Source organism: Scyliorhinus canicula, chromosome 6, assembly GCF_902713615.1.
Source record: "Scyliorhinus canicula chromosome 6, sScyCan1.1, whole genome shotgun sequence".
Classification (NCBI taxonomy): domain Eukaryota; kingdom Metazoa; phylum Chordata; class Chondrichthyes; order Carcharhiniformes; family Scyliorhinidae; genus Scyliorhinus; species Scyliorhinus canicula.
The window spans coordinates 174280582-174302379 of record NC_052151.1 but is presented as its reverse complement, the minus strand read 5'-3'; the positions used below and the strand labels follow the sequence as shown (position 1 = coordinate 174302379).

The following is a 21798-nucleotide window of genomic DNA, read 5'->3' as shown; positions in this document are numbered from 1 at the left end:
TATTTAAAGATAAAAGAAAGACTTGTATTTACATAGCACTTTTCACAACCACCTGACATTTCAACCATTTTGCAGTCTACGTAGTAATTTTGAAATGTATTCACTGAATGAAGAAAGCACAGCAGCCTATTTGCCCCCGCAAGCTCTCACAAATAACCATGTGTGACTGTTCAAGAAAGCTGTTGACATAGTCGTATTGTCACTGGGATAGTGATCCAGAGACCCAGGATAATGCTTGGGAGAACCTGGGTTCAAACCCCACAACAGCAAATGGTGAAATTTGGGTTCAGTTTTTAAAGATCTGAATTTATGCATTAAACCATCGCTGTAACCCCATCTGGGTTGCAAAACCTCATCTGGTTCACTAACGTCCGTAGGCATTTACCTGGCCTGGTCGAAATGTGACTCCAGACCCACAGCAATGTGGTTGACTGTTAAATGCCTCTGAAATGGCCTCGCCAGCCACTCAAAGGGCAATTGAGGATGGGCAACAAATGCTGGCCCAGCCAGTGATGCCCACACCCCATGAATGAATGAAAAAAGGTCACCTGTTTTTAGTGATGCTGAGGTATTAATATTGGCCAGAGCATCACCTCGTTCGAAAACGTGCCGTGTGATTTGACCTGAGGGATGGAACCTCATTTTAACATCTCATGCAAAAGTACATCCGACCGTGCAGCACTCCCTCAGGATTTCAGGCGACTGTCGACTGTGATTATTATGCTTAAGTCCTGGACACCTCAACGTAGAACTTGGAAACAAAAACAGAAAATACTGGACAATCTCAGCAGGTCTGACAGCACCCGTGAAGAGAGAGCTAGCATCTGGAGTCTGGATGACTCTTTGTCAAAGCTATTGATAAGACTAGGAGGCAAGGACTGACACACAGAATGTACTCAAAATAATCTTGAGTATAAAGAAAAATCCGTTTTATTTTGTTACATGATCCAGTGCCCTGGAAAATATTTCAACCATTGTGAGGAAGCTGGTGGGTATTTTTCCACGACTGATGCGGATGTGTTAAGAGTCCACGTCCAGCTGGATTTTCCGGTTGCATGCGTACAGACTGGGCGTGCTCTTGATGCAGTGTCTGTGCAGCATCTGCACTTAGAGAGAGCAGAAAGCAGGGGATAGATATCCAGCGGTACTTGGATGCTGATCCGCTGCCAGTGCATCAGCAGCATATTGCTCCTGTAGTCACTGCCGGGGTTTTTTAAGTAAACAATTTTATTTTTAAATTTATGCTTCTTTGGAGTCGATTAGTCGGCGATTGCATTAAAAACAAAGGTCGAGCGGTGTGACTCGGTCAGTGTGTGTGTGTGGGGCGGGGAGGAGCGTCCATGGGGAACGTTCCCTCGACCATCAAAGAATGTCTGAGCAGCGGCCTGAACAGGGACTGGCTCTCCACTGGAGACACTCTGCTCGCTTTAGGACTGCAGGTAAGATGCTCCAGTCCTTCATTACTAGCCACCGTTGGCCAAGCTGTAGCTCCAGTTAGCTCTCTTGATCTGTATTAACCCCTGATGTAACCAGTTCAGAAAGGCAAGTTCATTCACTGAGCCCCACATATCATCATTCAAAACATGAAGTGTGTGTGTGGTTGGGGAGAGAGGCTGGGGGGGGCACTTCTACCTCTGCAATTACCACAAGTCCACGACAGAGATTGGTCGGAGACATTTTGAAAACATTCGGACTGCTCACATGACCTTATTTCATGTGAACAAATTGGGTGAAGCATTTTAATTTGGGTAAGCAAATCATTCGAATTGATGGGATGAATTACAACAGCCGGAAGAAGGAATGGAAGAGGTTATGGCTAGCAGAGTCAAGCTAGTTTGTATAACTAACTGGTCAATTAGTTTATGTGCCACATTGTTATTGTACATTGAAGAGAACCACGAGCTACATTGTGCCCTTGCGACCAAACCGCTCCCTCCCCCTCCCAATTACCCAACTCCTGACTAATAGCTGCATGGTTAACAAACTGGTAAATGACAAAATAATGCATTGAACATTATGCTGATAGCAATTGTTCTAAAGATGGAAAACTGCAGTCATAATAAATAATGCTACTATTCCCAAAGGAGTAAAACGGGCGGAATGAATTTAATCCATAAGTGAATGATTTACTTTGGAATTATAATAGATGTTTTTGTCAATAATCACTGTTGAAGAATAAAGGGTGTAATTGAAATGATTTGGTATTATGATTGATACTAATCATAGAATTTACAGTGCAGAAGGAGGCCATTCAGCCCATCGAGTCTGCACCGGCTCCTGGAAAGAGCACCCTACCCAAGGTTAACACCTCCACCCTATCCCCGTAACCTAGTAACCCCACCCAACACTAAGGGCAATTTTTGGACACTAAGGACAATTTATCATGTCCAATCCACCTAACTTGCACATCTTTGGACTGTGGGAGGAAACCGGAGCACCCGGAGGAAACCCACGCACACACGGGGAGGATGTGCAGACTCCGCACAGACAGTGACCCAAGCCGGAATCGAACCTGGGACCTTGGAGCTGTGAAGCGATTGTGCTATCCACAATGCTACCGTGCTGCCCCTAAGATAAGCAGTATTAGCTTTGAAGTAGACAAATGTAGTTATAAGCATGAAAAACTCAAAAAGTAGACAAGAGCAGTTATTAGAGCTCTTTCTTGGCTTGATGGGGAATATAGCTAACATATAGGTTATGGTACTGTGGGAACTAAACTAGCAACCACAAATTATAAAACTTCACAGGATGGGTAAACAGATGTTAGGCTGATAAGAAGCACAGACTAGGAGGATTTGATTGGAGGCATTCTCAACCTCCCATTGAGATAACAGGGAACATCAGCAGCCTGTATAATTCTATTTATTAGGTATGTCAGGTAGTATAGTGAAAGATAAATATGTCACGCAACCTTTATGTTGGGGAGGTAGCCTGTAGAACCAAGCTGTGTCTCCCTCGCACATACCTGTGAATAAGGTAAGTGGCCCGCCTTCTCAACCTGTGATGATCCTCAGGTTAAATCAGCTCTCCCCCCTCAAAGGAGAAAGCAGCTTATGGTCACCTGGGACAAGGATGACTTTACCTTACCTTACTTGTGAATAAAATTCTTGTTACTGGAAGACAGAGACTTGAGAGGACTCAATCTTTTACCACAACAAATAATCAAATTCCGTTTTATGTGGTGGAAATCATCTACTAGGATGATCCCATTAATATAAATTTGTTTAAAAATTTACATCTTCATGTTAATATTTTGTTGTGAATATTGCTATTTATTTTCATGTCTTCATATGGAACCCTGTCTCAATATTTATTCATCCTTCTGTTGCCTCCCCAATTCCATGCTGTGTTTTTCAGCACAGTAGTATGGAACACAAAATACTCGGATGCCACCTTTGATATTCTGCACTGATTGAATAGATTTAGTGGAAAATATGATCGGAATCCCTTTTGATTTCATGTTCCTCAACTTCCTGCAATGGGAATTCTCCATGACAACAAGGAGCTGCAAGTGCCCTTTCCAGGCTGGATCTGGCCCATTGGAGATTTGAAAATTGCAGCTTTGATTTCAACCTGGAAGTCTTATGATGGAAATTTGCCCTAAATGTTCATATGAAATGTTGTGTGTCATTGAAGCACTTGCGTAATGTGACTTGCATTCCAAGGGATCATTAGGGTCTCTTTGAGAGGTGAAAACAAACATGTCCAACTGCTGTATGTTTTTACAAGATTCGTGGTAATTCTCATGATGTATTTTCTTTCATCTGGAGACTATAGGGAAGGTTTTGTGATGTTGGTTCTTACGGGGCAGGATTCTCCGACACCCCGGCCGGGGAGGGCCACCGTAGTGGCCTGGCCCGCGATCGGGGCCCACTGATCGGCGTGCCGGCCTCTCTGTTCCCCGACCTCCTTTCCTCTGCGCCGGCTACTGTCGCCCTGCGCTATTTGGTATCGGGGCTGGCACGGGGAAGAAGGCCACTGCGCATGCGCTAGTTGGCGCCGGGCAAACTGCGCATGCGCGGACCCTGCAGCACCGGGTTCAGGCCGGGATCGGCAGCTGGAGCGGTGTGGGCCACTGCAGCACCATGCTACCCCACTGTGGCCCTGAGAATTGGGTGTCGGAATGGGCGCCAACGCCGGAGTAAAACACTCCGGTTTTTATGCCGCCCGATGGGAGAATCCCGCCCAATGTCTTCTGCCTGTAGACTCTAAGGAAGGTTTTTCTCTTTCACTAAAACTGTATGTCATGTAGCGGAGAGTAGTTGTAAGAAAGATAAACATTCAGATAACACTTTTCACAGCCACTGAACATCTCAAAGTGCTTTATAGAAAAATTAAATATTTTTGAAGTGCAGTCACTGTTGTAATATAAGGAACGCAATGGTTTGTTCATAGTAAATTCATATAAACATCAATTTGATTTTGACTAGACAAGCAGTTTTTTGTGATGTTGATAGAGGGATAAATATTACCAAGATACCAATGGTAATTACCCTGCTCTTCTTCAAAATAGCATCACAGGATGTTTTTGGGTGCCCCAGTTTAATGTCTCACCTGAAAGAAGATGGGGGCGATTGTCCGAGTCCCGCAGCGGGCCGGAGAATCGGAGCAACTGCACCACGATGCCCCGATGCCGGTGTGCGATTCTCTGAGGTGCGGAGAATCAGCGCCATTTGCGCCATCGCGTTTGGCGCGGAACGAGTCATGGGCTGCTAGAATTGAAGGGGCCGCCGATTCTCCGGCCCAGATGGGCCAACCGGCTGTTCCGACACGACAGAGTCCCACCGGCGCCATTCCCCCCTGGTCGCTGCTGGCGGGAACTCTGCGGGAATGCTCGGGGGGGGGCAGCCTGTGGGGGATGGAGGGGGACTCCTTCACCGGGGGGGGGGGACACCCTCGAAGGGATCTGGCCTGCGATCGGGGCCCACCAATCGGTGGGCCAGCCTCTCCCCCGCTGGGCCTACTTTCCGCCGCGGCCTGCCCCTGAGCACCGACCCCATGTGGGGGCCAGAACAGGTCATGCCCGGGCCCTGCTCGCGCTGTCGTGAAACGCGACGGCATTCACGACGGCGCGAACACTTGCCCGCCATATCGGAGAATCGCCTCCAGATACCTCTGACAGTGCCGTACTCCCCCAGTATTGCAGTAGAATGAGTTCAAGTTCTAGAGTGGGACTTGAGCCCATAGACGTGTGCGTCAGAGGCACCAGTGCTACAAACTGAGCCACAGCTGACACATGGGGAATATTGGTCCCGAAGCTTTACAAATGCATTGAATTGCAGAACAGAGCAGAAACTTGCTTGGTGGAATTTGATCTTTGCTTCAGTTTTTACTTTTTTTTTACCTCCAGAACAATGTCACACCAGCCCTTCCTGAATTTGTAAAGATAGTGGAAGTTGGACCGAGAGATGGTCTACAGAATGAAAAGGTATGTTTACTTCAGCAAAAAATAATATTCAACACAATAAGTTTGAGCGTCATTAGTTTACCTTGTGAGTCTTTAACCAAGGAAAACAATTATATTCTGCCATAAACCTCTTTCTAAAAGTGTTTTAACATACTTTTAGTTTTACAGTGAACAGGGTTCAAAACCACGATTGACAGATTTTTATTAGACATTTAGGATGATGGAACCAACCCAGGCAGATGGAGCCATCATTTAATTCAGCTCGAGAGGCTGAATGTCCTACTCCTGTTCCTGTGTTCCAATCTACCTTTTAACTTTTATTCAGATGTTTACTGATTGACAGGGAGCTGCGGGTTAGTTGACTGCGGACCTCCTAGCTATACACACCCAAAGGATTCTGTGAGAGTGAGAAAATAAAGACTTGAAAGCAAATTTTTAAATTTTGCAATTGCGCATTCGATAATGAATCGGATAGAGTGCACTCAATATCTAATAGGTTACCAGCGTGCAGTGCCCACTTTACCCAACATCAAGATAGGAAGAGTGTTCCTATCAGTCAGCTTCCTGCTGACTGGATGCTTCAGTGCATTTGATGATCCATTCAGATCCAGCGTTGAATCTTGATTTCTGCGACTCAGGCTGATCTTAGGTGTGATAATGCTGAAGCCACATCATGTCTACATGATTGAGTAGCGTAATAGCTTAATGGCACATGCTGGTTACAAACAGCAGGCCCATAGGTTGTAAAAACACAATTAGTGCTGGTTTAATTTTCTAATATGCCACTGTACTTAAGGTACTGGGTGTCAAAAATTAGCATCCCCTCTACTAATGTTTACATGAGGAAAGCACTTAGACCCTCTTTAGAGTCTCTCTCATATACTTGTCAAGAACAGCCCCCCACCAATTGTTGTATCATTGTTAGTGAACATTTTAAGAAGATTGGTATTTTACTATATTTGGATGAATTGTTTTCAGGTGATTGTACCAACGGAAGTAAAAATTAAATTGATCAACCTTCTGTCAGAAACGGGCTTATCTGTCATAGAAGCCACCAGCTTTGTATCTCCAAAATGGGTGCCTCAGGTACGTGGAAACCTTCATTTGATTGTCTAATAATTGTTCACTTGCTCACACGAGAGGCTGGATTTCTGCAGTTGGGAGAAGAATCAAGAGTCATAAATGATTTTGTCACTGTGAAACTAAGATTGGCAGTGGTCAAAAGGAGGACTATTTCAAACCAAATATGTTGAAACAAAAATGAACATCTTTGAATATTTCAAAATTCGGTGTGTGTTTGTCTGCCTGCTAAATATTAATGAGGCACTGCTCTCAGTAGCCTCCTGCCCAGTCTACCAGACATACTGCATAGGTGTGCCCACACCAAGGATAAATCTACCTCAATGATTTTAAAATGCTGATTGAATTTCATCAGTAACATCTAGTCCATTCAATCTTCAAGCCTCAAACTGTGACTCAACTGAAGATTACACTAGGCCTTGACTCTCAGAAGATACTTTTGACCTTGTGTAAGAAGGGAGTAATAAATGGGCAGCCTTGTAGAAATATCAGTCAGGAGAAATGGCAATATGACTGTGACTAGCCATCACCCATTTTACACTATAACGCAATGTCAAAATGACACAGCAGGATATTGACGAATAATAATAAATTAATTTGCTTGGGAAACTGTGCTCCAATTCAGAACTGATCCCTTGGATGGTATTAATTCAATAACATTGCATCACTTCATAGAACCATGTTATGTTAATAGCACAGAAGGAGACCATTTGGTCCATTGTATTTGTGCTAGCCCTCTTAAGAGCAGCTGGTGCCACTCTTCTGCCTTCTCCCTGCAGCCTGGCAAATTTTCCCTTTTCAGATAATGATCCAATTCCCTTATGAAAGCCTCAATTGACCCTGTCTCCACCACACACTCAGGAAGTACATTCCAGATCCCAACCACTTTTGTGCTTTAGGATTGACATATATTTGCTGAAAATATTCGTGGAGGAGCTAAAATATGAGATGAAAATAATTTTGCAGTTATTCTGCTTTTGAAGATAACATAAACACATATAGTCACATACACTACCTCAAATGATGAACATTCATTTCAGTTGTGGGCCATTATAAAAGAGAATGAAATTAATTGAGCTATTAATGAATTCTGACAGCCCAAAACTTTTTTATGCACCGTTCATGAGCTAATACACAATATCCTACTTGATCGGCAATATTGTCAGTGAACTTCCTTGGCCAGAAGAATAGGTAAGAGCCTAAACAGTGCTCCAGATTAATTGACACTTAACTTTGGGCCTTTTGCTCTGAGGGTCTCACAACAGTGCACATGAGAGGAGAAATGACCATCCTGTAACAAATCCTAAAGATTCAAAATGCTGTTTGTTTCCTCTACTCTGAGGTAGCATAAGGGCATTTCTCATATGTTTACAAATACCAACCATCAACAATATTATTCTGTGTTTCTCTAGCATCTTTAAAAGTTAATTTACTTCACTCCAGACCACCATGGAGAAAGCCTTCGCTCGGGCCATATCTGATCTATCTACCTGCAGAGTAGATGGGTGTTCACTCTCCACCCTCCCTGCCCACCTTCTCTGCCAACATCCCCAGAAACTCCTGTCTATTCATCCCCACCACTCTCATCCTCTGCCCAACCACAATGTCTCACCTTTTTAAAAAAATTATCTTTATTGTCACAAGTAGGCTTACATTAACACTGCAATGAAGTTATTGTGAAAAGTCCCTCGTCGCCACATTCTGGCACCTGTTCGGGTACACAGAGGGAGAGTTCAGAATGTTCAATTCACCTAACCATATGTCTTTCGGGACTTGTGGGAGGAAATCGGAGCGCCCGGAGGAAACTCATGCAGACACGGGGAGAGCGTGCAGACTTCGCACAGACAGTGACCCAATCCGGGAATTTAGCCTGGGATCCTGGACCTGTGAAGTAACAGTGGTACCACTGTGCCACCTCCCCTCCCCACCTTAAGATGCCCCTACTTACTTGGTCCTGTTCCCTCTGGACCTAGACTGGGAATTACTTCTAGTCCTAGTCCTGTCCACAGCAGCACCTGGCACCGCTGGGATGAGAGAGCTGTTGACCATTCAACTCTCTGAGTCGGACTTGCTCCTGAATGACAGGTGGAAGTCCCCCTCCAGCCAATTTAAATGGTTGCGTGCCAGCCAGTATCCGTGGTGGTGTCTGGTAAAGCCCGCCATCTTAAAAATCCCGGCCTCTAACTATTCTCCCGTCCTCTAGGAAAACAAGTCCAGCTTCCCCAGTCTGTCCATGCAACTGAGGTATCTCATTTCTGAAACTATTCTTGTAATTCTTTCCTGCACCCTCTCTTAAGCCTTAAAAACCTTTCAAAAGTGCAGTGCCCCAAATTGGACACAGTAGGCCCTGTTATAACTCTGTATAAGAGAAAAATGTTTATTCAAAGCAGGAAAACGTTGAAATCTGTTGAATTCATCTTTCTCTTCCTCCTTTGTACTCTCCTGCTGCAGAAACATACACAAGTTTGCAGCAATATTTCATTATAAATTATACACGCATTTAATGTCAGACATTTTACACATCAGTCTGCCTTAGCCATGTTTTCAATTGATTCACTCAGTTTTGTCACACTTTTCCCCCTTGACACAATGTTTACTTTTTGCCATATTTATAAATTGCACATTAAAAGGGAAATTGCATGTGAACTGAACTGAGATTTATTTTAGCCTGGGGCTTAACGCGAACCATATTCCTGCTTCCCAAAACATTTTACACATTCTGAAAGGATTGGGAATCATCTGTTTTAGTTCACATCACATGTATTAGATTTCAACACCATTCAGTTTTTCTTAATTACAGCTTTCTAAAAAAACATTGCGAACCTTAATCACTTGGAGATGTCCAGGTTCCTGCAATTTGTAAGACATACGAACAAGGAACAGGAGTAGGCCATTCAGCCATCTCAAGCCTGCTCTGCCATTTAATAATAATAATCGCTTATTTCACAAGTAGGCTTCAATGAAGTTACTGTGAAAAGCCCCTTGTCGCCACATTCTGGCACCTGTTCGGGGAGGCCAGTACAGGAATAAGATCATGGCTGATCTTATAGTACCCGTAAATCTGCATCCCGCCTATCCCCAGTAACCTTGCTTACCAAGAAACAGTCCACCTCCGCCTTCAAAATATTCAGACTCTGCTTCCACCACCTATTCAGGAAGAGAGTTCCAAAGACTCACAATCCTCTGAGATAAGAAATTCTCCTGATCTCTGTTTTAAACCGTGACCCCCAGTTCTAGATTTTCCCACAAGAGAAATCATCCTTCCCACATCGACCCTGTCAAGACTCCTCAGAATTGCATATGTTTCGATCAAGTCACATCGTACTCTAATGAACTCCAGTGGATGCAAACATAGCCTGTCCAACCTTTCCTCATAAAACAGCCCACCCATTCCACGTATTATCCTGGTAAACCTTCTCTGAACTGTTTTCAACCCATCTCCATTCTTCCTTAAATATGGACCAAAACTGTACCCAGTACTTCAGATGTGGTCTCAAAATGCCCTGTAGAACTGAAGTATAACCGCCCTACTTTTGTATTCAGTTCCTCTTGCAATAAATTATATCATTCTGTTACTTTCTGCATCTGTATACTCGCCTTTTGTGATTCATGTATTAGGACACACACACAGACACCTTTACATGTCAGAGGTCCGCAATCTCTCTTCATTTAAATAATGTGCTTATCTTTTACTTTTCTATGAAAATGGATAATTTCACACATTGTACTCTATTTGCCTGATCTCTGCTCACTCACTTAACCTATCTTTTGTAGCTTCTTTATGTCCTCTTCACAACTTACTTTCCTATGTATCATTTGCCATCAGCAAATTTAGCAACCACCCCATCCAAATCATATATTTAAATAATAAGCAGTTGAGATCCCAGCACTAATCCCTGTGGTACACCAAACGTTACACCTTGCCAACCTGAAAAAGATCAATTTATGCCACTCTCTGCTTCCTGTTAGTCAGCCAAATCTTCCATCCATGCCAGTCAGTATGTTACCCCCTATAACATGAGCTCTTATTTTCTATAATACTTTGATGCAAAATGTCATTAAATATTTCCTTGAAGTCCAAGTGCAGTACACCCACCGATTCCCCTTTATCCGCAGCACAGGTTCTCTGGTGGTGGGGCAGACAAGCCATACAAAATGCCGTAGACCTCTACGGGACCGTAGAAATTCCCATTGCCGGAAAAAGACAAGCTGCCTCTGCCCCTGACATATACATCGCAGGGATCCTGAAAATCTCGATCACTGTCTCAGACCTACTGAATGTGAAATTCAATCGTCTTATGGTCGCTGCTACCGAGGGGTGCCTTCACTATGAGATCAATAATTACTCCAATACCGGGTCTGTCACGTGAGAGTACCCTTTACGAAATGGGTATTTAAGAAATGTATCTTTAAGAAATGGAGCTGCTCATGTTACTGGAGTGATGTCAGAGCGTGGGGGGAAGCTGAGCTCACTTCTGCTTTTTTAGTTTCAGTTTGAGAAAGAGCTTGGGTATGTCTGTGAGCTGCACTGCTGTTGATCTCTGCCATGAAGGGCTATCACCTTAATCATTTGGTGAATTTGGAAGAATTATAAATAGTTTCAGTCTTGAATGTAAAACCTAATGTGCTCCTGTTTGGAGGTTTGTTACGTCTTTTGGATGGTAAAAGGACAGCATACATGTTATTTAGTGTGGTATTCTTTGGGTGGTGTATTTGATTTACTGGTTGCTAAGATGGTCACTGTTTGTTTCAGAAAGGTTAACTTAAGTTCATAGAATAAACATTGTTTTGTTTTACAAATCACTGGTCCATTTTCTGCTATACCATACCTGTAGAGTGAGCCATGTGCTCCCCATACCACAATCTATTAAAAGTTGTGTGTCAGGTGAACTCCATGATACACTTTGGGTTCTCTAAACCCTGGCCCATAAGGTCTAGTATAGAGCCTGCTTTCTGGTTGACTTCAGAACATTCTGAACTATTCTGTAAACACTCTATGAGCTCCTCATATAGGCTACCCTTTGTCCATCTGGCTTACCCAGTCTAAATGTAAATAAAATTCCCTCACGTTTATCAGCGTGCCTCTGGGCCTGCTCTAATTATTTCTTCCTTTATGCTCCACCGTACCATGTGGTTACTGTACACAGCTCCCACAAGTGGCTTCTTGCCTGCGCCATTTCTCATCTCTACCCAAATTGTTTTCACTTCTTGGTTTCGTGAACTTAGAATATCCCTCTCGATTGTGCTAATGCCATCATTAACTAACAGAGCCACCTCACCACCATTTTCATACTATCTGCCCTTCCTAAATATCCTGCAGATTTCAATATTCAGGTTCCAATCCATGTCCTCTGACAGCCATGTCATGTCTATGAACTTGGACTTGTTTATTTCTATGTGGACTCTCAGTTCATCTGTTTTGTTTTGAATGTTATTTGCATTCAGATATAGAGTTTTTAGTTTTATCCTTTTATTCTTTTTAAACCTCTGGTCTCATCTATTGATTTACTTTTCAATTTGTATTCTCTATTCCTTCCTGTCATGGTTTGTTTTTCATTTCCCAGAATAATGGTCCCCCAGCTGCGTGTTTCTTGGCCACGTGGCATTCACTGGCGGCGGGATTATATCTTGTCGCCGCTTGTCAATGGGATTTCTCATTGTAACCATCCTATGCCGCTGGAAAACCCACTGCCAGCAGGAAAAATGAGTCGCAACGACCGGAGAATTCCAGTCAATACCTTTCTCTTTTGCCTTGTCTCTGCTCTTTGATTTACCACATCTTCCAAAATTTGATTCCTTGCTCCCACTATTTAGTTACTCCTCTAGTTATTTGACTCACAAGAGCAACGGGCTCAGTAAAGTTCAGGCCTAGACTGTTCTAACATTCGCCAATATTGATGCCAGTGTCCTGTGAACTGAAACCCACTTCTCACACCAGTCTTTGAACCATGCATTCATCTCTCTGATCTTATTTGCCCAATGCCAATTTGTACATGTCTCAGGTAACAATCCAGAGATGATGACCTTTGAGGCTCTGCTTCTTAATTTGGTGCCTCGCCCCTCACTGACTATGAAGTATCTCGGGCAAAATTCTCCGCCCCCCACGACGGGTGGGAGAATAGCGGGAGGGCCTTCCCGACATTTTTCCCGCCCTCCCGCTATTCTCCCCCCCCCCCCCCGCCGAAGTCCCGACCCGAATCGCTGCCGCCGTTTTTTTTACAGCCGGCAGCGATTCTCAGCTGTTAGATGGGCCGAAGTCCCAGCCCTTTCCGCCGTTTTTACGAACGGCAAACACACCTGGTCTTGCCGTTCGTAAAAACGGCGTCACAAACTCGCTATTAATAACCATGGCACCGATTGGCACGGCCGTACCATGGCCGTGCCAAGGGTGCCATGGGCCCGCGATCGGTGCCCACCGATCGCGGGCAGCAGGCCCGATGCCCGCGCACTACTTGTCATTCCGCCGCCCCGCAGTATCCATTCGCGGGGTGGCTGAGGGGCAACCCGGCCCGCGCATGCGCGGGTTTCGCGCAAAACGCGATGACGTCACCCGCGCATGCGCGGGTTGGAGTCTTCCAAACTGCGCATGCGCGGCTGACGTCATATGACGCGTCAGCCGGCGCTAACTCCAGCAAGCGGGCTTAACGATTTTCATTAAGCCCGTCTTGCCGGAGCCTACGGCGTCGGGCTGCTAGCCCCGACCGGGGACCAGAATCGGTCCCCGGTCGGGAAGGGGCGCGCTGCCGTAAAACCCGCCCAGGTTTTCAGGCAGCTTTACGATTTCTCCCGTTTTGGGAGAATCGCGCCCCTCCTTCTTTGTCCAGCCTGTGTCATTGGTACCTCTTTGGACCATGGTGATTGGGCATTCCTCCTCCCACTGCAAGTTCCTCTCTAGCCCTGAGCAGATGTCCTGAACCATGACACCAGGCAGGCAACATGTCAGGACTCTCACTTTTTGCTGCAGAGAAAGGTGTCAACGCCTCTAACTATACTGTCCCATACTAACACAACATTCTTCTTTACTTCCACCACTTGAATGGCTTCCTGCACCATGGTGCTATGGTCATCCACCCTGCAGCCCCCACTCTTAGACAAACAAGCTGAAAAAACTTCAAACCTGTTGGACAATTGTAAGGGCTGAGAATTATGTGCTTCTGCCCTCTGAGACCCCTTACCTGCCTCACTCACAGTCACACTCTCCTGTCCCTGACCACTCAGGGGATCCTGTCCCAAGAGGTGTGACTGCCTCCTGGCACAAAGAATCCAGGTAATCTGCCCCCTCCCTGATGTGTCACAGGTTATGTTGCTCAGCCTCCAGCTCCTAAACTCTGAGCCGCAGCTGCTCAAACTTCACTTGTTGCAGATGTGTTTGACTTCGATCAAACTGGTACCCAGGAACACCCACATACTGCAGCTGTGACACATCACCTGTCCTGCCATCCTTAATGTGCTCTAAATAACAATTTAATTATTATATTCAACTATATATTTTGTGTTTGGTTTTATATATTTTATTTACCTTATCAACAGTTGCTAGAATATTTTGAACCTTATAAATGGAATAAACCTTCGTCACTTACCAGATACTCACTAAATAACTAGTTTCTTCTCCTGCGGCAGAGTAAGGCTACTTCCCAAAGGTGAGACAGTTAGAAAGCAAAAGAGCCGAAAGCACATCTTTCCCTCTATGCACCGAATTTCCACTTTGAAAACAATTCCAAAATATATGCACTTGGTCTCTGTGTCGCCTCGGCCGAAGTCTCCGGTCTTGTGTTCAAGACAGGGCATGTGACCTTTATTTTTCTAAAATTAATGGGTCCATGCCTACCATATTTGCTGGTTTCCCCACTTATTTTTACATTCAATATCCAGTTATTGCAACTACATAAAGGTCACTGTGCGGTGTCTGCACAGTCTCCCCGTGTCTGCGTGGGTTTCCTCCGGGTACTCCGGCTTCCTCACACAAGTCCCAAAAGATGTGTGTATTAGGTGAATTGGACATTCTGAATTATCCCTCTGTGTACTCGAACAGACGCCGGAATGTGGCGACTAGGGGATTTTCACAGTAACTTCATTGCAGTGGTAATGTAAGCATAATTGTGACACTGATAATGATTATTATTATGATAAATGAGAAATAACTTTGGTCTACTTACCTCACTTCAGATAACACAACTTTATGTTCCGTGTTGAATCACAAAAATAAAATTATTTGCAGCAATTTTTCATTAGATCGTATGTTATTTTTGTCAAGTAATAATCTTGGAAAATAAATATCTCACAGTCTGAGCATAGATTGCAGCAGTTAGGTTGACCATCGTATAAGACAAACCCAATTTTCAGCCTCAAAAGTCAGTTTTTACATATAGTTGCTTTAAAAATTGACCCCCCCCCCCCCCATTTTGGCCATATTTAAATTAGTATTCATCCTCAAACTCGCAAATGCATGTTTTAACTTGAATAATTGGGTGCAATAGATCAAACAGATAATAAGAGGCAGTGTTGTTTGGATGTGCTGGAGGATGGAATCCATAGAATCCCAACAGTGCAGACAATGACCATTTGGCCCATTGAGACTATACCGATCGCCCGAAAGAGCACTCTATCTAATCCCACTTCTCCGCACCACCCCCATAACCCTGTTCATTTATCATGGCCAATCCTCCTAACCTACACATCTTTGGACTGTGGGAAGAAACCTGAGCACCCAGAAGAAACCCACGGAGACACAGGAAGAAAGTGAAAATTCCATACAGACAGCCACCTAAGGCAGGATTTGAACCCGGGTCCCTGGTGCTGCGAGGCAGCAGTGCTAACCACTTTGCCACCGTACCATGGTTTCAAAGCTTGTATTTTTGTAACCTACCTAAACAAAAGGGGAAATTTAGAAAGGAACTGCCTGAGAGTTGATCCATAAGAACATAAGAACATAAGAACTAGGAGCAGGAGTAGGCCATCTGGCCCCTCGAGCCTGCTCCGCCATTCAATTAGATCATGGCTGATCTTTTAGAACATAGAACATAGAACAGTACAGCACAGAACAGGCCCTTCGGCCCTCGATGTTGTGCCGAACAATGATCACCCCACTTAAACCCACGTAACCCGTATACCCGTAACCCAACAATCCCCCCATTAACCTTACACTACGGGCAATTTAGCATGGCCAATCCACCTAACCCGCACATCTTTGGACTGTGGGAGGAAACCGGAGCACCCGGAGGAAACCCACGCACACACGGGGAGGACGTGCAGACTCCACACAGACAGTGACCCAGCCGGGAATCGAACCTGGGACCCTGGAGCTGTGAAGCATTGATGCTAACCACCATGCTACCGTGAGGCCCCTAACCCTCAGCTAACCACCATGCTACCGTGAGGCCCCTAACTGTGGACTCAGCTCCACTTTCCGGCCCGAACACCATAACCCTTAATCCCTTTATTCTTCAAAAAACTATCTATCTTTACCTTAAAAACATGTAATGAAGGAGCCTCAACTGCTTCACTGGGCAAGGAATTCCATAGATTCACAACCCTTTGGGTGAAGAAGTTCCTCCTAAACTCAGTCCTAAATCTACTTCCCCTTATTTTGAGGCTATGCCCCCTAGTTCTGCTGTCACCCGCCAGTGGAAACAACCTGCCCGCATCTATCCTATCTATTCCCTTCATAATTTTAAATGTTTCTATAAGATCCCCCCTCATCCTTCTAAATTCCAACGAGTACAGTCCCAGTCTACTCAACCTCTCCTCATAATCCAACCCCTTCACCTCTGGGATTAACCTAGTGAATCTCCTCTGCACACCCTCCAGCGCCAGTACGTCCTTTCTCAAGTAAGGAGACCAAAACTGAACACAATACTCCAGGTGTGGCCGCACTAACACCTTATACAATTGCAACATAACCTCCCTAGTCTTAAACTCCATCCCTCTAGCAATGAAGGACAAAATTCCATTTGCCTTCTTAATCACCTGTTGCACTTGTAAACCAACCTTCTGTGACTCATGCACTAGCACACCCAAGTCTCTCTGAACAGCGGCATGCTTTAATATTTTATCGTTTAAATAATAATCCCGTTTGCTGTTATTCCTACCAAAATGGATAACCTCACATTTGTCAACATTGTATTCCATCGGCCAGACCCGAGCCCATTCACTTAACCTATCCAAATCCCTCTGCAGACTTCCAGTATCCTCTGCACTTTTCGCTTTACCACTCATCTTAGTGTCATCTGCAAACTTGGACACATTGCCCTTAGTCCCCAACTCCAAATCATCAATGTAAATTGTGAACAATTGTGGGCCCAACACGGATCCCTGAGGGACACCACTAGCTACTGATTGCCAACCAGAGAAACACCCATTTATCCCAACTCTTTGCTTTCTATTAATTAACCAATCCTCTATCCATGCTACTACTTTACCCTTAATGCCATGCATCTTTATCTTATGCAGCAACCTTTTGTGTGGCACCTTGTCAAAGGCTTTCTGGAAATCCAGATTATACCACATCCATCGGCTCCCCGTTATCTACTGCACTGGTAATGTCCTCAAAAAATTCCACTAAATTAGTTAGGCATGACCTGCCTTTAACGAACCCATGCTGCGTCTGCCCAATGGGACAATTTCTATCCAGATGCCTCGCAATTTCTTCCTTGATGATAGATTCCAGCATCTTCCTATTACCGAAGTTAAACTCACTGGCCTATAATTTCCTGCTTTCTGCCTACCTCCTTTTTTAAACAGTGGCGTCACGTTTGCTAATTTCCAATCCACCGGGACCACCCCAGAGTCTAGTGAATTTCGGTAAATTATCACTAGTGCATCTGCAATTTCCCTAGCCATCTCTTTTAGCACTCTGGGATGCATTCCATCAGGGCCAGGAGACTTGTCTACCTTTAGCCCCATTAGCTTTCCCATCACTCCCTCCTTAGTGATAACAATCCTCTCAAGGTCCTCACCTGTCATAGCCTCATTTCTATCAATCGCTGGCATGTTATTTGTGTCTTCCGCTGTGAAGACCGACCCAAAAAACCTGTTTAGTTCCTCAGCCATTTCCTCATTTCCCATTATTAAAACTCCCTTCTCATCCTCTAAAGGACCAATATTTACCTTAGCCACTCTTTTTTGTCTTATATATTTGTAAAAACTTTTACTGTCTGTTTTTATATTCTGAGCAAGTTTACTCTCATACTCTATCTTACTCTTCTTTATAGCTTTTTAGTAGCTTTCTGTTGCCCCCTAAAGATTTCCCAGTCCTCTAATCTCCCAGCAATCTTTGCCACTTTATATGCTTTTTCCTTCAATTTGATACTCTCCCTTATTTCCTTAGATATCCACGGTCGATTTTCCCTCTTTCTTCCGTCCTTCCTTTTTGTTGGTATAAACCTTTGCTGAGCACTGTGAAAAATCGCTTGGAAGGTTCTCCACTGTTCCTCAACTGTTCCACCATAAAGTCTTAGCTCCCAGTCTACCTTAGCTAGTTCTTCTCTCATCCCCTTGTAATCTCCTTTGTTTAAACACAAAACACTAGTATTTGATTTTACTTTCTCACCCTCCATCTGTATTTTAAATTCCACCATATTGTGATCGCTCCTTCCGAGAGGATCCCTAACTATGAGATCATGAATCAATCCTGTCTCATTACACAGGACAAGATCTAGGACCGCTTGTTCCCTCGTAGGTTCCATTACATACTGTTCTAGGAAACTATCGCGGATACATTCTATAAACTCCTCCTCACGGTTGCCTTGACCGACCTGGTTAAACCAATCGACATGTAGATTAAAATCCCCCATGATAACTGCTGTACCATTTCTACATGCATCAGTTATTTCTTTGTTTATTGCCTGCCCCACCATCTCGTTACTATTTGGTGGCCGATAGACTACTCCTATCAGTGACTTTTTCGCCTTACTATTCCTGATTTCCACCCAAATGGATTCAACCTTATCCTCCATAACACCGATGTCATCCCTTACTATTGCCCGGATGTCATCCTTAAATAACAGAGCAACACCACCTCCCTTACCATCCACTCTGTCCTTCCGAATAGTTTGATACCCTCGGATATTTAACTCCCAGTCGTGACCATCCTTAAACCATGTTTCAGTAATGGCCACTAAATCATAGTCATTTACGATGATTTATGCCACCAACTCATTTACTTTATTCCGAATACTACGAGCATTCAGGTAAAGTACACTTATGTTGGTTTTTTTACCTCTGTTTTGAATCTTAACATCTCCAGTTTTATTCCTTTTGTTATTACTGGGCCTATTCACTGTGCTCCCCTCAGTCACTGTACCTTGTACTGTCGCCCTTATGGATTTCTGACTATGTCTTCTCTGCCTTGCACTTTTCCCCTTACTTCCTTTTGTTTCTGTCCCTGTTTTACTACCTTCCAACTTCCAGCATTGGTTCCCATCCCCCTGCCACATTAGTTTAAACCCTCCCCAACAGCTCTAGAAAACACCCCCCCTAGGACATCGGTTCCAGTCCTGCCCAAGTGCAGACCGTCCGGTTTGTACTGGTCCCACCTCCCCCAGAACCGGTCCCAATGCCCCAGGAATTTGAATCCCTCCCTCTTGCACTATCTCTCGAGCCACGCATTCATCCTATCTATCCTGACATTCCTACTCTGACTAGCTCGTGGCACTGGTAGCAATCCTGAGATTACTACCTTTGAGGTCCTACTTTTTAGTTTAACTCCTAACTCCCTGAATTCCGCTTGTAGGACCTCATCCCGTTTTTTACCTATATCGTTGGTGCCTATGTGCACCACGACAGCTGGCTGTTCACCCTCCCCCCCCAGAATGTCCTGCAGCCGCTCCGAGACATCCTTGACCCTTGCACCAGGGAGGCAACATACCATCCTGGAGTCTCGATTGCGTCCACAGAACCGCCTGTCTATTCCCCTTACGATCGAGTCCCCTATCACTATAGCCCTGCCATTTTTCTTCCTGCCCTGCTGTGCAGCAGAGCCAGCCATGGTGCCATGAACCTGGCTGCTGCTGCCTTCCCCTGGTGAGCCATCTCCCTCAACAGTATCCAAAGCGGTATATCTGTTTTGCAGGGAGATGACCGCAGGGGACACCTGCACTGCCTTCCTACTCTTGCTCTTTCTTTTGGTCACCCATTTTCTATCTCCCTCAGTAACCTTCACCTGCGGTGTGACCAACTCGCTAAACGTGCTATCCACGACCTCCTCAGCATCGCGGATGCTCCAAAGTGAGTCCATCCGCAGCTCCAGAGCCGTCAAGCGGTCTAACAAGAGCTGCAACTGAACACACTTCTTGCACGTGAAGGAGCCAGGGACAGTGGAGTGTCCCTGAGCTCCCACATCGCACACGAGGAGCATGACACGGGTCTGGGATCTCCTGCCATGTCTTAAACCCTTGGTAAACTTAAACAACTAGAATTTCAAAATAAAAATAAATAAATTAGACAATGAAAAGAAAAAGAGAGACTACTTACCAGTCACTTACCAGGGTAAAAAAGCACCTCCTCACACTCTGCACCGAATTACCTCACTGCACCAAATTACCAAGTTTAAATCTCCCACTCTGTATGAGTCTCACTCCGGATGTGTCTCCTGGAAAAGTGCTCGCTTACTGTGTGCGCTCTCTGTCTGTCTTTTATACAGACCTCAGCTAACCGATGACTCAAAAAAAAAATTTAAAAAAATCCAGAGTCACCTTACCCCAGGAAACAATGGATTGGCTGAGGACAGCGATACATGCATGGATTTCCAGGACCTTTCTTGTTTTCCTGATAGAATACCAGGATAAGGATAGTAATATCATTCACCAGAGGACAAAGATTTAAGATATAAGAGAGGAAATCTGAGGACAGAGTTGAAGGAGGATCGTTAAAATGTAGCGTTCAGCCTTACCATCCTATTCAAAGCACAGGAACCTTTGTTGTCCATTCAGTTCCCTGAAGTCTGCTTGTCATTTGAATTGATCATGGCTGATCTACACCTTTACTCCAACTAAACCCTCTGGCTCCATTATCACGAGTAGCCTCGAGTAACAATCTCAGTTTTGAAATTTTCACTTGAGGGGGAGGGGGAGGGAGTTGTACTCCAGATTTACAATGGGCTTCCTAACATTGCACCTAACTCGAACCTTATGATTATATGCCCTTATTCTGGACTCCCTATTCTATCCCTTAATAATCCTGAATGCCTCAATTATAGCCTCCCTTAATCTTCAAAGGAATATCGGTCTAGTCTATTCAGTTTTCTACATCTTTTAACAGCATTATTCTGTTGAACCTGTCTCCAAGACAAATATATCTTTCCCCAGCTCGAGAGATTCAGGGTTTATCTTCATTGATTGCAACATAACTTACACCCTTTGGACTTCCAACATTCTTGGCCAATTCCATTCGCCTTTTAATTAATATTTTTGAACTAGCTTTTGCTATATTTAGCTCAGTGGGCTAGACAGCTGGTTTGCAATGCAGAACAAGGCCAGCAGCGCGGGTTCAATTCCCGTACCAGCTTATCTGAACAGGTGCCGGAATGTGGCGACTGGGGGCTTTTCACAGCAACTTCATACTTGTGACAATAAAAGATCATTATTCTTATATTCGGCACATGCATGCCAAAATCTCTCTCACCTAGATTCTCACTGTTCAGAAAATATTCTTTAAACGGTTCAAAATAGTCTTCACAATTCCCCACATTGAACTCCTTCTGCCACAGTTTTCTAATCTGTTAATGTCCCTTTGGAACTTTCTGCTCCCATCTACATTTTTAAAAAATCCGTTCATGTTGGTATTGTTGGCGGGACCAGTATTTATTGCCCATTCCTGAAGGCATATAAGAGTCAACCACATTGCTGAGGGCCTGGAGTCACATTTGGTCAGACCAGGTTTCCTTCCCTATAGGACATTAGTGAACCAGATGGGTTTTTACAACAATGGCTCCATGGCCATCATTTACTTTTAATTCCAGACCTTTTTTACTGAGTTCAAATTTCACCATCTGCCATAGTGGGATTCAAATCCAGATCACCAGAGGATTACCATGTGTCTCTGGATTACTAACCCAGCAACAATGCCACGACGCCACTGCCTCCCCCATATAATATGCCATCTAACTTGGCGTTGGATATACGGCTTCATCTAAGTAATTCCAATGTCGTGAAAAGCACAGATTCCTGGGGAACATCAGTGCTCCTGCCTGGAATACATACCCATATTATTCCTGCTCTCCCTAATTTTCACCTCTTAACCCAGTCTCTATCCATCTCAATAGTCTACCTTCAATTCCATGTACTTTCAATTTTGTTCACAGTTTCTTGTCAAAT

General features: G+C 44.4%; 1 protein-coding gene across 1 annotated transcript in view; it reads left to right on the top strand.

Moving 5' to 3' along the window:
• The first annotated feature begins 1167 nt into the window (after positions 1-1167).
• Positions 1168-21798, top strand: part of hmgcll1 (3-hydroxymethyl-3-methylglutaryl-CoA lyase-like 1) — a 177830-nt gene continuing 157199 nt past the window's right edge. Inside the window, exons 1-3 of the mRNA XM_038800460.1 lie at positions 1168-1439; positions 5351-5428; positions 6386-6493. Coding sequence (XP_038656388.1) covers positions 1341-1439; positions 5351-5428; positions 6386-6493 — 285 coding nt within the window. The 5' untranslated portion in view covers positions 1168-1340. The remainder of the gene's footprint in view (positions 1440-5350; positions 5429-6385; positions 6494-21798) is intronic.